Here is a 17,543-nt window from a genome sequence, read left to right on the forward strand (position 1 = left end):
TAAATGTATTTCCATCCATTGTTTTATCTCTACCTTTTAGCCTATTTTGATCCCTTCCCCCCACCCCACCCCCACGAAAGGCTATCTGTACCTTGCTCGTCCTGCTTTCTACCCTTAATGTCACCTCTTAGCACATTCCTTAGATAATATCACTGCCTTCAACACCTCTTTGTCCTTTTGTCTATGACATCTTTTGGCAATCTCCACCAATCACCAATCAGTGGCCCTCTATCCAGCTCTACCGGTCCCCCACCCCCCCACCCCGCCACCCGCCCCCATTTAAACCAGCTTATATTTCATTTCTTTTCTATTTTTCCTTAGTTCTGTTGAAGAGTCATATGGACTCGAAACGTTAACTGTGTTCCTCTCCGCAGATGCAGTCAGACCTGCTGAGTTTTTCCAGGTATTTTTATTTTTGTTTTGGATTTCCAGCATCCGCAGTTTTTTGTTTTAGCTAAATGGCGGAGCAGGTTCAAGGAGCCATATGGTCTACTCCTGCTCCTATTTCCTATGTTCCTAAAGTAGTAAAGTATTTTACAGTCATCAATTTAAAAAAAGGAAGGCTGTGATGGGAACAGGATCCTTAAGGAGTAGACAGGATAATACTATAGGGTACGATAGAGAGATGCCAGAAATATTAATTATTTTGCTTCAGTGTTTACCAGGGAGATAGACTAGGTAGACATGATATTGAATGAGCAATGAGGTAAGTGCATTTAAAATAAAAAAGGCGTTGTATTGAATAAATTAGTCAAACTTAAAGAGGATAAAGCACCTGGTCCGGCAGGATTGCATCCACATATTTTAAAATAATCTAGGAAGAGATAGCAGAGATGTTACTACACTTACTTCATCAGTTGTTAGACAAAGGTGTAGTACCAGAAGACTGGTGGATAGCTAATGTAATTTGTAAATTTAGGAACTTAACATCGGTGGTAAGAAGAATAATGAATGCAGACTAAAGAGAACTGAAGAACATCCAGGGCAGAATTTTACAGTCCCCAGCAGACAGGTTTGCAGGCAGATGGGGCCTGTAGAATTTCCTGCCGGCCACCTGCCTGTCCCTGAAATTCTACAAGTGGCAGGCAAGGCCTAAGGCAGCCGCCAACCCTCGCACCAATTGAGGCCCTTAAATGGCAAATTATTGGCTACTTAAGAGTCACTTCCCACCCGACCTCAATCTTGGCCTTCCTGTAATACCAATTTAATTTTCTTTCCTCTCTCATTTCAATGATACTGACCTGCTTCACATTCCTCCCAGTCTGCTTCACAGTGTTCCTGACCTGCTTCATACTCCTCCCTGTCTGATTCAGTTTTTTTTTATTTGTTCATGGGATGTGGGTGTCGCTGGCCGAGCAGCATTTATTGCCCATCCCTAGTTGCCCTTGAGAAGGTGGTGGTGAGCTGCCTTCTTGAACTGCTGCAGTCCATGTGGTGTAGGTACACCCACAGTGCTGTTAGGAAGGGAGTTCCAGTTTTGAACCAGCAACAGTAAAGGAACGGCGATATATTTCCAAGTCAGGATGGTGAGTGGTTTGGAGGGGAACTTGCAGGTGGTGGTGTTCCCATGTGTCCGCTGCCTTTGTCCTTCCTGATGGTAGTAGTCATGGGTTTGGAAGGTGCTGTCGAAGGAAGTGGTCCTGACCTGCTTCCCACTCCTCCCTGTCTGCTTCACAATGATCCTGACCTGCTGCACACTCAACCTGGTCTGCTTCACAGTGATCCTGACTGGAGTGTTGCTTTGAGCTGCATTAGAGTGCTTCAGTTGGAGTTTGGTGAGAGAGGGAGATCGGTGAAGAGGAAAGAAGGGATTCTTTCATTTTCTACATTTCCTCAGTAAGAAGAGCGGTGGCCTTGGTAAGTAGGACCTGGTGAGTATTTCTTCTGTCCTTAATAGTCTCTAAACTAGAGGAATTAAAAGCAAAAGGAGTAATTTAAGGGCAAATCATGGCAGGGCAGCTCAGCCAAGCAGAGTCCAGGTAGACTATGTGTTCAGGGAGTGTCTTCAGCTACAGCTATTCGAAATCTGCGTTTCAGAGGTGGAGCTGCGGCTGGAGTCACTGTGGAGCATCTGCAAGGATGAGATCTTCATGGATAGCACGTACAGTGAGTTGGTCACACTGCAGGTAGAAAGTGCGCAGGCAGAAAGGGAATGGGTGACTGCCAAACAGAGTAAAAGTGTTGGGCAGGTAGTGCAGGAGTTCCCTGGATCCATTACCCACTCCAACCGATTTTCCACTTTGGATACTGCTGAGGGAGATGGTTTCTCGGGGGAATGCAGCGAGAGCCAAGGCCATGGCACTATGAGTGGCTGAGCAGCACAGGGGGAGTGAAAAAAAAGGAGAACAATAGTGATAGGGGATTCTATTGTAAGAGGAACAGATAGATGTTTCTGCGTTCACAAACATAACACCAAGATGGTATGCTGCCTCCCTGGTGCCAGGGTCAAGGACGTCACTGAGAGGTTATGGGACATTCTGAAGGGGGAGGGTGAACAACCAGAGGTCGTGGTCCTTAACGGTACCAATGACATAGGTAAAAAGAGGGATCAGGTCCTGAAAGCAGAATATAGGGGGCGAGGAAATAAATTAAAAAGCAAGAACTCAAAGGTAGTAATCTCACGATTACTACCAGTGACCACCTGGTGGTGAGATCAGGGGTAGGAGAAGAGACCAGATGAATGTGCGGCTGGAGAGATGATGTTGGACGGAGGGATTTAGATTTCTGCAGTATTGGGACTGATTCTAGGGAAGATGGGACCTGTACAAGCTGGACGGGTTGCACTCCAGCAGGACCAGGACCAATATCCTCGCAGGGGTATTTGCTAGGACTGTGGGGGAGAGTTTAAAATAGATTGGCAGGGGGATGGGAACCTGAGCGGGGAGACACAAGAGAGGGAAACAAAGATAGGAATGAAAGACAGAAAAGTAGAAAGAAAAAGTGGGAGGCAGAGGAAACAATTGCCAGGAGCAAATATGGCCATAGTACAAAAAAAGAGTAAAAATGTTATAAAGGCAAGTCTAAAGGCACTGTGTCTGGGTGCATGGAGCATTCGCAATAAGGTAGATGAATTAACAACGCAAATAGATGTAAACGGGCAATATGATTGCGATTACAATGACATGGCTGCAGGGTGACCAAGGCTGGGAACTAAATATCCAAGGATACTTGATATTTAGGAAGGACAGGCAAAAAGGAAAAGGAGGTGGCATTGCATTGTTTGTTAAAGATGAAATCAGTCCGTTGGTGAGAGAGGAAATTGGCTCGGAAAATCTAGATGTAGAATCAGTCTAGGTGGAGCTAAGAAGCAACAAGGGATGGAAAACATTAGCGGGAGATGTCGGAGCACCGTACCATGTCACGACTACTGACCAGTACTGCCACCTCCTCCCATGCCCTCTTGGTGAGGTGGGGTGGCTTCCTCCTCCTATCCCTCGGGAGAAGGGTGTCCCTCCTGACAGCCAACACCTTCAAGAGGACTGCAAGGCACTCATCAGAGAAGCGGGGGGCCAAGTGTCCACCCAAGCTGCCCTCCCACCTGCCGTGTCCAGCTACACTCAACTCCATTGTGAATGTACAGGAGACGTCCTCCATGGCAGCCTTCCAGGAGTTGCTGGCGCCGTTTTTAAACCGGCATCAGGTTGCCATTGGACCTGGTGGCTGAGAAGGCCCTGCCCATGCTCGGCCCTTCCCAGCCAGTGTGGAGCCGTGTTTCACGCTGTGCGGCCTTAATTAGCCTGCCAGCGTGAAATCGTGATTGAGGCCCGATCGTGGGTGGCAGTCCGTTTTGCGGCCACTTCTGGGCCTGGTGGCTGTGCCTGCCCAATGAACAGAAAATCCTGCCCTATGTTTCTATGATCCTGACCTGCTTCGCACTCCTCCCAGTCTACTTCACAGTAATCCTGACCCGCTGCACACTCCTCCCAGTCTGCTTCACAGTAATCCTGACCCGCTGCACACTCCTCCCAGTCTGCTTCACAGTAACCCTGACCTGCCTCTCCATGTTCTTCCTACCAAAATGCATCACCTCACACTTCTCCACATTGAACTTCATCTGCCTCCTATCTGTCCACTCCTCCAACTTGTCTATGTTCTTTTGAAGTTCTATACTGTCCTCCTTACAGTTTATAATGCTCCCAAGTTTTGTATCATCCACAAACTTTGAAATTGTCCCCTGCACACAAAGATCTAGATCATATATCAGCAAAAGCAAGGGTTCCAAAACCAACCCCTGGGGAACTCCACTACAAACCTTCCTCCAGCCTGAAAAATTGAACATTGACCAATTATCCATTAGCCATTGCCCTCTGTTTCCTATTACTCAGCCAATTTTGTATCAATGTTGCTACTGTCCCTTTTATTCTATGAGCTATAACTTTCCTCACATGTCTGTCATGTGGCACTGTATCGAATGCCTTTTGAAAGTCCATGTACACCACATCAACAGCATCATGGGGAGGCTGTGGCGTAGTGCTATTGTCATTGGACTAATGATCCAGAGACCCAAGGTAATGCTGTGGGGACCTGGGTTCAAATCCCACCATGGCAGAGAGTGAAATTTGAATTCAATAAATATCTAGCATTAAAAGTCTAATGGTGACCATGAAACCATTGCTGATTGATGTAAAAACCCATCTGGCTCACTAATGTCCTTTAGGGGAAGAAATCTGCTCAGCTGGTCTGGCCTACATGTGACTCCAGACCCACAGCAATGTGGTTGACTCTTAAAAATACCCTCTGAACAAGGGCAATTAGGGATGGGCAATAAATGCTGACCTAGCCAGTGATGCTCACATCCCATGAACAAATGTAAAAAAAAATTAACCTCATCAACTCTCTCTGTTAACCCTTCAAAAAGCTCCAACAAGTTAGTTAAACACAATTTCATCATTAGAACTCCATGCTGGCTCTTCCTAATCAACCCACATTTTTCCATGTGACTACTAATTCTATCCTGAATAATTGTTTCTAGAAGCTTCCTCACCACTGAAGTTAGACTGACTGGTCTGTAATTGCTGGGCTTATCCTCACAACCTTTTTTGAACAAGGGCATAATTTTTGCAATTCTCCAGTCCTCTGGTACCTCCCCTGAGTCTAGGGAAGACTGAAAAATTATGGCCAGTGTCCCTGCAATTTCCTCTCTTACTTCCTTCAATACCCTTGGATGCATCTCATCCAGTCCCAATGCCTTATCAACTTTAAATACTGATAGTTTGTCCAAAACTTCCTCCTTATCAATCTTGAACCCTTCTAGTGACTGAGTTTCCTCTTCTGTCACCGTGGCCTCGGCAGCATCTACTTCCTTGGTAAAGACAGTTGCAAAATATTCATTTAATACCTCAGCCATGCCCCCTGCCTCCATGTGTAAATCCCCTTTTTGGTCTCTAATCAGCCGTACTCCTCCTTTTACCGCCCTCTTACTATTTGTGTGCTGACAGAAGACTTTGGGATTCCCCTTTATATTGGCTGTCAGTCTTTTCTCATAATCCCTCTTTGCTTCTCTTATTTGCTTTTTCATCTGTCCTCTGAACCATCTGTATTCTGCCTGATTTTTAATTGTATTTTCTACCTGACACAAGTGCATTTTTTTTCTTTATTTTAGTTTTTATTTCCTTTTTAATCTAGGGAGCTCTGGATTTGTTTGCCCTACCTTTCCCTTTTGAGGGAATATACCTTGACTGTACCCAAACCATTTCTTCTTTGAAGGTAGCCCATTGTTCAGCTACAGCTTTTCCTGGCAACCTTTGATTCCAGTCTATCCGGCCCAGCTCTATTTTTGCCCCATTGAAGTTGGCTCTCCCCTAGTTAATTATTCTTACTCTGGATTGCACATTGTCCTTTTCTACCTTCATCCTAAACCTTACGATACAATGATCACTGTCTCCTAAATGTTCCCTAATGACACTTGATCTACTTGGCCCACCTCATTTCCAAGAATCAGGTCTGACAGTACTACCTTTCTTGTTGGACTGAACACATATTGCTGTAGAAAATTCTCCTGAACACAATCTAGGAACTCTTGTCCCTCTCTGCCCTTTACACTACCACTGTCCCAGTCTACACTTGGGTAATTAAAGTCCCCCATTATAACTATCCATAATGTTTGCATCTCTCTGTAATTTCCCTGCAGATTTGTACCTTTACATCCTTCCCACTAGTTGGTGGTCTATAGACTACACCGAGCAATGCAATTGCTTCCTTTTTGTTCCTCAGCTCTAGCCAAATTGATTCTGTCCTTGAACCCTCTGGGACATCCTCTTTCTCCAGCATTGCAATGCTCTCCTTAACCAATACTGCCACCCCTCCTCCTTTCCTTCCATTCCTATCTTTTCTGAACACCTTGTACACAGGAATATTTAACATCCAGTCCTGCCCTTCCTTGAACCAGGTCTCTGTTATCTCCACAACATCATATTTCCATATGGAAATATGTGCTTGTAACACCCCAATCTTACTTCCTACACTATGTGCATTCACATATATGCACAGTAACCCTGATTTAGACTTCATGATTTTCTCCCCTACTCCAACTCCACCTATTAACTTACTATTCACTATACTAGTGCTATCTGTCTCTCCCAATATTTTGTGCACTGTGGTATTCCTCTCTAATATTCTCTCCTGGTTCCCACGCCCCTGCCGAGTTAGTTTAAAGCACCCCGCAGCAGCACTAGCAAAACGCCATGCAAGGAACTCAGTCCCGGCTCTGTTCATGTACAACCCGTTCACCTTGTACAGATGCCATCTGCCCTTGAGGCAGTCCCAGTGCCCCAGGAATCTAAAGCCCTCCCTCCTGCATCATCTTTCCAGCCATCTGTTTTATCCTATTTCTGTGGCACTGGGAGTAATCCGGAGGTTACTACATTTGAGATTCTGCTTGCTAATTTTCCACCTAGCTCCCTAAATTCTGATCACAGGACCACATCTCCCTTCCTACCTAAGTCATTGGCACCAGAAGAGGATGTCAGCCACTTGGTGACATCCTTGACCCTGGCACCAGGGATGCAACATACCATCCTGGAGTAACATCTATAGCCACAGAAACACCTGTCTGTTCCCCTAACTAATGAATCCCCTATCATTATTGCTCTTCCTTTCTTCATCCTCCCCTACTGTACAGCCAAGTCACAAACTTGTCTCTGATGCACTCCTCTGGGGAACCAGCACCCTCACCAGCTTCTCTGACCAGATCCCTAGATCTCTGATGCCAGATCCCCAGATCTCTGACAACACCCCCCCCCCCACCCCCAATAGACCTCGGACTCCACCCGGACCTCTGACCGCACCCCCCTCCCCCCCCGACCTCCAAAACCACCCCCCAAGCCCCTGGACCTTAGAATCTCCCCCTCCTCAACCCCCCCTCCAGACCTTGGACCATCCCCCTGGACCTCCAACCCCCACCACCCCTCATCCTGGACAGTCCCTAACAGCAGTTTCTTACCATCCAATGAACTTATGGTTTTCCTGTGATGTCACTATTAGTTTCTTCTCACTCTCCTTTTGAACTCAGCGTGGGTCGGTTCTAAGCAGCTGACTGATCCCGCTGCATCTCCGACTCTCAGGTAAGTGGTGTAGGCTCAAGCCTTGGTCCCGATTTACACTCTCCCACTCCGGGTTGCTTCCTCACAGGTCAGCTGCCTCTCCATCTCCCAAGGTAAATGGTCCTGACCTGCTGCACATGTCTGCTTCACAGTTATCCTGACCTGCTGCATGTGCCTCCCAGTCTGCTTCACAGTGATCCTGACCTGCTGCACACTCCTCCCGGCCTGCTTTACAGTGATCTTGACCTGCTGCACACACCTCTTGGCCTGCTTCACAGTGACCCTGACCTGCTGCACACACCTCTTGGCCTGCTTCACAGTGACCCTGACCTGCTGCACACCTTACTGGTCATGTTAGAGATGTTTTAAGTTCAAATTTAATATTTTAAAATGTTTTTCCTTACTTTTTCCTTTCTGTCTCATTCTTTTCCCACTTAATCATTTTTATTTTCCTCTTTGTATTTCTCATTCAGCACTTGAAGTGATCAAAAGGTCTTTCCTGAATGCTGTAATATCTGGACAACATCTAGCATTTGAGTAATAATTTGCAAGTAACATAAGTAAGCCATACAGGTGCCAGGCAAAGACCATTTCCAACAAGAGAGACTGCCTCCCCATTGACAATCAATGACAGTTCCATTGCTCAATCCACCACCATCAATGTCCAAGACATTAATTGGTCCTGCCACATAAATACTATGGCTACAAGAGCAGCTTAGAAGCTAGGTATTGTGTGGTAAACAACTCACCTGATTCCCCATAGCCTGTACTCTCCACTTGCCTGAATGAGTGCAGCTCCAACAACACTCAAGAAGATTGACATCATTGAGGACAATGCATCCCATCCATCACCTTAAACATTCACTTCCTCCACTACTGGCACACATAGCAGTAGTATGTACCATCTAAAAGATGCACTGCAACAACTTGCCAAGGCTCCTTCAATATTACCTTCCAATTTATGACCTCTACCACTTAGAAGAACAAGGGCAGCAGATGTATGGGAACACCACCACCTCCAATTCACACACCACCCTGACTTGAAAATAAATCACCGTTGTTTCACTGTCACTTGGTCAAAACATGGAACTTCCTCTCTAATAGCACTGTGGGTGTACCAATACATACCACACAAGTGTCAGTCAATGACCATTTCCAATAAGAGAGAATCTAACCCTTAACATTCAATGGCATTACCATCGCTGAATCCCCCATTATCAACATCCTGGGGGTTACCATTGACTAGAAACTGAACTGGACCAGCCATATAAATACTGTGACTACAAGAGTAGGTCAGAGGCTAGGAATCCTGTGGCGAGTAACTCACCTCCTGACTCCCCAAAGCCTGTCCACAATCTACAAAGCACAAATCAGGGTTATACTGGAAGACTCTCCACTTGCTTGGATGAGTGCAACTGCAACAACACCATCCAGGACAAAGCAGCCTGCTTGACTGGCACCCCATCCACCATGTTAAACATCCACTCCCTCCACCACCGATGCACAGGGATGTAAGTGTATACCATCTGCAAGATGCACTGCAGCAACGCACCAACAGCCTTTGACAGCATCTGATCTCTAGCACCTAAAACGATAAGGGCAGCAGATGAGTAGGAACACCAAGTTCCTTTCCAAGCCACTCACCATCCTGATTTGGAAATATATCGCCATTCCTTCATTGTCGCTGGGTCAAAATCCTGGAACTCCCTTTCTTACAGCTCCACGGGTGTACCTACAGCAAACGGACTTCAAGAAGGTAGCTCACCACCACCTTCTCAAGGGCAGTTAAGGATGGACAATAAACACTGGTCTAGTCAGCGACACCCATGTCCCGTGAACAAAATACCCCACAGACAGCAGCAATGAAGAAAGCGGCTCACCTTCTAAATGGTAATTAGTGATTGGCAATAAATGCTGGTGTTGCAAGAGATGTCCACATCCCGTTAGCAAATAAAAAGAATCTAAATCACCTTCATTCGCCCTTAATCCTCTTTCTTTCTCAATCTTTAAATCTCATTAGTTAAGGAGATGCACTGTTTATTCAAGCATTCACTAGATTGCCAATGCTCCGTTGCCCTTGCCATAAATCAGCTTGACCTTCCCAACAAGATACGGTGCAAATTGTTTTTGAGTTGAATGGTGAGAAAAATCCTAACAGGCATGCCGGGAGATGCCCTGCTTCTGCAAATGCTGGCCCATAATTATTTCCACTGAAATAACGTGCTGGAAATGCCATTGAAATGCGCTGTGTGGAGTTCCTAACACCAGCGACAGTCATTTCTAGACTCGCATGCACTATAACATATTCATATTTAGTGCTGCATAGTCCAACTTGTTAATTTATGACAGTTCTGTGAGCTTCGTTACGTTAGGATACATGAAGAAGATAATTGTAATCCCTCACCCGTTATCTTTAGAGTCGTATTTGGTGGAATCAAATTTTAAACATCTGTTAATTTGTATATAAATCAAAACATTGGCCAGATGGAATGTCCGTTTGTTTACAGATTGGTGGGCGAGAGAGAGAGAGAGAGAGTGGGGGCTCTCTGTCCTTGACGAGTTACGCTAGTGACCTTGTTTATTATTCTGAGAGAGGAGGCAGAGGGCTAGTGATAGGAAAACAAACCGGAGAGCAATATGAAACGAGTGGATAAGAGACACAGACACTTGACTTGAGTCTTGCACGTAATAAATGCACTCGCGTGTGTGTGTTTAATTATTACTTTAAGTGCTTATTTTGTTTTTAGCCATTGAAACATGTTTACATCCTTTTGCATTGCGGGGCAGCGACTGGAGTGAGGAGTGAGACTGGCTGAATATTGTGGACCCAGGGCCTCATTCGCCTTGAGACCCTTTCGGTGCTGGACAGGCTGCCTGAAATCCCGCTGTTCGTCCTCAAAAAGAAATGTTTCCGAGCGACCAGTTTCTGTGGTGGAAATGCCTCGCTCGACTTGGTTCACAATTAAAAGCCTCTGCACTACCCCACACCGGGAGCGATTATTTCTACACGTTTTAAACCTGTTCTTCGGCTGGTTTGTTGACCAATGTTGACAAGAAAATATATTTTGAATTTTTTTATTTTATTTCAAAAAAAAATATAGGGGAGGAACTTTTTTTTGGGGGGGGGGGGGCATAGCTGTAGTTTGAAGGAGATTGCGGTTTCAGTCTGTGACAACAGATTTCAAGGGTGAACGGACAGAATCAAAGAGTTTGGCGATTGATGAGACTTAAATTCAACGCACAGCGGCGCCTCGGCTTCACTGAGATGCAGTCGATGTAACTGCTGCTGCTGCAGGTCGAAGGTTTCCCTGGGCAGGGGGCTTAAAATACGATTCTTCCCCCGGATCAGCCAACGACCGTCAGACTGGGTCGCCTTAATGTTGGTAGAATGTATTCAGACCCTTCGGGAAGAGATCTGTTGGGAAACAGGACCTTGTTTTTCATATTTGTTTGTTCTTTTGCAATAGTCACTTTGCTGCAGCAGATTCTCTACGGCAAGAACTACATTAAAAGGTAAGGTAACTTCTGTCTTCTAAATAGCTGTCACTTCATGGTTTACATGTGTAGAGAACCGGCAGGAACAGTCGCTCCTAATTGGAAAGAGAGTTTCATTATCCCATCTCACTTCTGATCATTCTCCTTGGGACAGTATCACTTGTGCCATACTGCCTCCCAGCCCCCCGTCCGCTACCCTTCACAGTTTGCTGTTTTCGCATGTGACCTGTGATCTAAGGCAGAGATTTTTTTTTTTAGCAGCTTTCCAACAATGGTCAGTGTCATACTGCTTTTATTCTGTGCTCAAGAGGTGCACATTTTTCAATATAGGGTCAATGCATAGTAATCAATATTGCAAACGTTGGTTGAGGGGCAACTTTGTGTGTTCTCCGGATGTGGACAATGTTGACAAGGTTGCATTTATATCCCATTCCAAGATCGCCTGAAAAGCCGGTGTTGGGGTTTCATATTAACAAGTGGTGATGTGGCTTCCACAATGATACTAGGTAGGGAATGTCAGGAAATTGCCTCATCGACAATAAGAAAAAACAGAGGGCTATCCAAATTAGGATGTTGCATGACTTGGAGGGGAGCTTGGAAATGATTGTATTCCCAATATATTACTGCACTTGAGATTGTGGGGGGTGGGGGGCAGTGGGAGGGCAGAGGGAAGAGACCTTGCATTTATATAGTGTCTTTCGTGACCTCAGACATCCCAATGATACAGCCAATGAAGTACTTTCCTTTTTGAAATTTAGTTACTATTACAATGTTTGAAACTGGAAATCCAATTTGCAGACAGCAAGGTTCCACAAACTACAATGTGATATTATTCAGTCTGTTTTAGTGATCTTGGTTGAGAGATAAACACTGGCCAGAACACCGTGAAGAATGTCCCTTTTCTTTGAGATAGTATCTTGGGATCTTCTGCACCCATTTGAGAGGGCAGATAGGCCTTTAGTTTAGCATCTCATATGAAAGAAGGCACCTCCAACAGTGCAGCTCTCCCTCTGTACTGCACTGGCTAAATTTTGTGTTCAAGTTTCTGGAGTGGGACTTGAATCTCTTCTGACTCAAAGGTGAGAGTGCTATCACTGAGCTATGACAGGCAATGTCTAAGTAATCCTGGCAAGTTGCTGCAGTGCATCCTGTAAATTTTACACATTGCAGCCAAAATGTAATCGGATCAAGTGAGCTACTTTGCCCAAGATGATATTGAACTTCTCGAGTGTTTTGTGGCTGCACCCATCTTGGCAAATTATGTATGGTATGTTAGCCTTTACTGCAAGAGGATTTGAGTATAGGAGTAAAGAAGTCTTGCTGCAGTTGTATAGAGCCTTGGTGAGACAACACCTGGAGTATTGTGTGCAGTTTTGGTCTCCTTACCTAAGGAAGAATACACTGACCATAGAGGGAGCACAATGAAGGTTCATCAGACTAATCCTGAGGATGGCAGGATTGTCCTATGAGGAGAGATTGAGAAGACTGGGCCTGTATTCTGTAGAGTTTAGAAGAATGAAAGGTGGACCTCATAGAAGTGTACAAAATTCTTACAGGGCTCGGCAGGGTAGATGCAGGAAGGATGTTTCCCTTGATTGAGCGTTGGTGGGGGGGGGTTAGAACTAGGGGACACAGTCTCAGATTAAGAGGTAGGCCATTTAGGAGGAATTTCTTCAGTCACAGGGTGGTAAATCTTTGGAATTCTCTACCCCAGAGGGCTGTAGAGGCTCAGCATTGAGTATGTTCAAAGCAGAGGTCGATAGATTTCTAGATACCAATGAAATTAAGGGATACGGTGATAGTGCGGGAAGATGGCGATGAGGTGGAAGATCAGCCATGATCTAGTTAAATGGCAGACTAGGCTCAAGAGGCCGATTGGCCTACTCTTGCTCCTACGTTCCTATGAGCATTCAATTATATTGCAGTGCTTAGCCTTGTAGATGGGCAGTTAGGCTTTGAGAGGTTGGGAGCCCAACCACTCTTTTCAGTGCACACAGCCTCTGCCCTACTCTAACACCCAAAGTGTTGATATGATTGGTCCAGCAGAGTTTCTGGTCAGGATGATGATAATGGAGGACTTGACAGTGGTGTTGCTTTTGAAGGTAAATGAGAGATGGCTGAGCTTTTTCTCTTGTTTGATGTGGTCATTACCTGAAATTTAAGTATTGTGCCTTTAATTATCTTTAAGTTGGACAGCTGGACAGAAAAACTGAGACTAAACTGATTTTGTATCCCTCTATCAAATCTACTCTCAACCTTGTTTTCTCAAAGGAAAACAGTCCTAACTTCTCCAATCTATCTTCTTATCTGAATTTCCTCTTTCCTGGAACCATTCTCGTGTATCTTTTCTGCACCCTCACTAATGCCTTCACATCCTTCCTAAAGTGCAGTGCCCAGAATTGGGGCAATACTCCAGCTGAGGCCGGACTAGTCACTTCCACAAATTCAACATAAGCTCCTTGCCCTTGTATTCCATGCCCCATTAATAAAGCCCAAATGCATACAAATATAGGATGTTCTGTGCTCCCTGCTAGTGCAGTGCATACACAATTTAACTGTGTTATTCCATTATGTCATTGAGAACAACAGAGTAGGCCAGGACTAAAGATGGTGCCACTCAAATCATCACAGCAGGGTGCCGGCGCCCTTTTAAAGAAGATGATCATGATCCTTGGTAGCATTTAGTGAGCAATGTGCACTAGGAGCAGAATTGTCCAAGTGCGCACAGTGATAGGTAGCACAACAGTTCCAATTTGTAGAGGAAGAACTAATGTGGGTAGAAGTTATGAGGTGAAAATCCCCCTTGACTGCTCTGTGATTGTCTTACGATGTATGTTCTCCATTGAATAGCACTTTTTAGTCTTTCCATTTACACTGCATCTCTTGAATGGGGATGGGGATGAGGAGGAGGGGGATGATGAGGGTGAGGGGGATTGGGTGAGCAGGAGGGATTGAGGAGGTGGTGGGGTTGATTACGGGTTGGTGGCGAGGAGGAGGGGTTGATGGTGAGGAAGAGTTTGTGGTGAGCAGGAGGGGATGGGGTGAGCAGGAGGAGGAGGGGGATGGGGTGAGGAGGAGGGGGTTTGGGTAAGGAGGAGGGTGTTAGGGTGAGGAGGAGGAGGGTATTAGGGTTGAGGGAGGAGGGGATGGGGTGAGGAGGAGGAGGGGTTGGAGTGAGGATCGGTGGAGGAAGAAGGGGTGAGGAGGAGGGCAGGGTTGAAGGGGAAGAAAATGGGGTGAGGAGTGGATGGGGTGAGGAGGAGCGGGATGGGGTGGGGAGGAGCTGATGGGGACCCACCTTCCCAAAAATATGGCCTCCCCCACAGAGGCCCCCTTACTTACTGATGCACTCGCCAGGAACCTCTGTAAATACTGACACGCTGCAAAGGAAATGGCCGTAGATAACTGACACATTTCTCACAGGCCCACAGTGAATACTGAGATCCTCACTGGTGAGTGGACACATACCCCTACACTCCCTGGAAATACTGAGACTCTCCCAAGTGCAAAGCTCAGTCCTGAAACACTGCCCAGGGAAACAATGAAACTGCAAACACACTCCCTGAAGACTCCATTTAAATGTTGACATGATCCTAAGAGATCACCTGTAAATACTAAAATGCTCTGGGGAATCCCCTGTTAATGCGGATACACAACCTGGGCCCCCCAGTGCGAATTCTGACACACTCCCCAGGGACCGACTACAAATACTGGGATGTTTCCCAGAGCTCCCCTGTACATACTGAGACACTCGGTGGGGAGCCCTCCAGTACCTACAACCCTACCTATCTCTGATACTTTCTCCAGCCCCTGCAAACCTCACTAACCGGCACCAGATCGCACAGCCCTCCCTGTATCTTTAACATCCCCCCAGGCCCTACAACACTCCCCATCTCTGTGACCTCCTCCAATCCCTGCAACTCTCTGTGGATTCCGTGTTACTACAATTCTGGTCTCTTGAGCATTCTTCCGTGCTCCACCATTGGTGCCCATGTTTTCAGCTGCGAAATTTCTCATACCTCAAACTTTCTCCTTAACCCTCTCTTCCAAGACTCACTCTAACTAGAAGGATGAGGATTTATTGCACAGTAGAATTTCTTACTTGTCACTCTGTGCTGCAGCTTTTCAAACACATTTGTGAAATTATCACATATTAAATAGAGACACCTTGCCTCATTCTGCGCTGTGAATTTGCAATCCAGCCCATAGTGTCCACATCCTCCATTAGTCCCACTTCGCAGCTCTTGGCCCATTGCTCTGTGGCTTGATGCACTTCCAGTGAGCTCCCTCTCTAGTTTGACCACATTCTTCCTGAATTACTGTGCCTGGCCTGCGCACATCGCTCTGGCTGTGATCCATCCAGTGTTTTATACGGATCTATTATAACCTCCCTTTTATTTTGTGCATCGGCTAAGAAAGGAAAGCATAAGAGGCTAGCATGAAGCTGCTTTGCATCCTGTTAATGGGAAGCAGATGAAGCTCCGATCGGAATTGTCACCCCTCTCCAATTATCCTCACTGCCAGCAGGATTTCATGCCATTCCAGACCACGTCTGGAGCAATGTGGCATGGACATGTAGGGACTCAGCTGGAAAAAGGTCTGGAGCAGCTTGCAGAGGGTGGAAAGTAGAGGCCTCCAGTGACTGTGGACCCTGGAACACCATGTACAGCTGTGGATGGGTGGAGCATCTGCACCTGGATCTTCACTCTGCAGGAGCTCCCAGGATGTGGATCTTCACTCTGCAGGAGCTCCCAGGATGTGGATCTTCACTCTGCAGGAGCTCCCAGGATGTGGATCTTTACTCTGCAGGAAATTCCAGGATGTGGATCTTCACTCTGCTGGAGCTCCCAGGATGTGGATCTTCACTCTGCAGGAGCTCCCAGGATGTGGATCTTCACTCTGCAGGAGCTCCCAGGATGTGGATCCTCACTCTGCAGGAGCACCCAGGATGTGGATCCTCACTCTGCAGGAGCACCCAGGATGTGGATCTTCACTCTGCAGGAGCTTCCAGGATTTGGATCTTCACTCTGCAGGAATTTCCAGGATGTGGATCTTCACTCTGCAGGAGCTTCCAGGATGTGGATCATCACTCTGCAGGAATTTCCAGGATGTGGATCTTCACTCTGCAGGAGCTTCCAGGATGTGGATCTTCACTCTGCAGGAGCTTCCAAGATGTGGATCTTCACCCTGCAGGAGCTCCCAGGATGTGGATCTTCACCCTGCAGGAGCTCCCAGAATGTGGATCTTCACTCTGCAGGAGCTCCCAGGATGTAGATATTCACTCTTCAGGGGCCTCTAGGATGTGGATATTCACTCTGCAGAAATTCCCAGGATGTGGATTTTTACTCTGTAGGAGCTCCCAGGATGTGGATCTTCACTCTGCAGGAGCTCCCAGGACGTGGATCTTCACTCTGCAGGAGCTCCCAGGACGTGGGTCTTCACTCTGCAGGAGCTCCCAGGACGTGGGTCTTCACTCTGCAGGAGCTCCCAGGACGTGGGTCTTCACTCTGCAGGAGCTCCCAGGACGTGGGTCTTCACTCTGCAGGAACTCCCAGGACGTGGGTCTTCACTCTGCAGGAACTCCCAGGACATGGGTCTTCACCCTGCAGGAGCCCCCAGGATGTGGATCTTCACCCTGCAGGAGCTCCCAGGATGTGAATCTTCGTGCTGTGGGTGGTCGGTTGCATGAAGTACTGTTGGGCGGCGATTTCCTGGCTGGGTGCGTGAAGGAGGGGTGAAGTAGACGGGAAGAGAGGAATGAAGAGGTAGAGGGGTTGGGGAGTTTGGGGGTGGTAGGGAAAAAGAGAGATGCTGTGGGATCTTGGAATGGGTGAGGCAGTATGGAGCAGGAGGGTGGGAAGGTGCTTGGTGGAGTGTGGTCAGCATGGCAGGGGTGGAGGTGGGGTGTGCAAGTGTGAATGAGCATGGGGGTGTGTGCAGGTGTGAACAGGAATGGGGATGTATGCAGGTGTGAACGGGCATGGGCAGTGTGTGCAGGTGTGAACGGGCATGGGCAGTGTGTGCAGGTGTGAACGGGCATGGGCAGTGTGTGCAGGTGTGAACGGGCATGGGCAGTGTGTGCAGGTGTGAACGGGCATGGGCAGTGTGTGCAGGTGTGAACGGGCATGGGCAGTGTGTGCAGGTGTGAACGGGCATGGGCAGTGTGTGCAGGTGTGAACGGGCATGGGCAGTGTGCGGAGGTGTGAACGGGCATGTGGAGTGTGCGGATGTAATGGGCTTGGGGGTGTGTGCAGGTGTGAATGGGCATGGGGTGTGTGTGCAAGTCTGAACAAGCATGGGGGGGAAGAAGAGAAAGGGGTTCGGAGGGAGGGGTCCACAGTGTCAACTGATGAGTCCTGGGGGGCATACTGAGGGAATTGTTGATAGGAAAGGGTGGTGAGGGTTCAAGGGGGCAGAGGGAGCCAGTAGGGTGGGAGTGCGAGGATCCTGAGATGACAGATGAAGGGACGCTGAGGGCTTTTGGAGGGGACATGAAAGTAAAACCAG

At 47.1% G+C, this 17,543-nt stretch overlaps 1 protein-coding gene and 1 long non-coding RNA gene across 2 annotated transcripts in view; one reads left to right on the top strand and one right to left on the bottom strand.

Annotated features, from left to right (window-relative positions):
* The window catches only part of LOC144691600 (uncharacterized), a 28,658-nt gene extending 19,041 nt beyond the window's left edge, over positions 1 to 9,617 (bottom strand). Inside the window, exon 1 of the long non-coding RNA XR_013579178.1 lies at positions 9,512 to 9,617. This is a non-coding gene — a long non-coding RNA (uncharacterized LOC144691600). The remainder of the gene's footprint in view (positions 1 to 9,511) is intronic.
* A 1,003-nt stretch (positions 9,618 to 10,620) lies between these two features.
* Positions 10,621 to 17,543, top strand: part of st8sia5 (ST8 alpha-N-acetyl-neuraminide alpha-2,8-sialyltransferase 5) — a 72,880-nt gene continuing 65,957 nt past the window's right edge. Inside the window, exon 1 of the mRNA XM_078559978.1 lies at positions 10,621 to 11,054. Coding sequence (XP_078416104.1) covers positions 10,930 to 11,054 — 125 coding nt within the window. The 5' untranslated portion in view covers positions 10,621 to 10,929. The remainder of the gene's footprint in view (positions 11,055 to 17,543) is intronic.

The sequence above is a fragment of the Cetorhinus maximus genome, chromosome 1 (assembly GCF_964194155.1).
Source record: "Cetorhinus maximus chromosome 1, sCetMax3.hap1.1, whole genome shotgun sequence".
Lineage (NCBI taxonomy): Eukaryota > Metazoa > Chordata > Chondrichthyes > Lamniformes > Cetorhinidae > Cetorhinus > Cetorhinus maximus.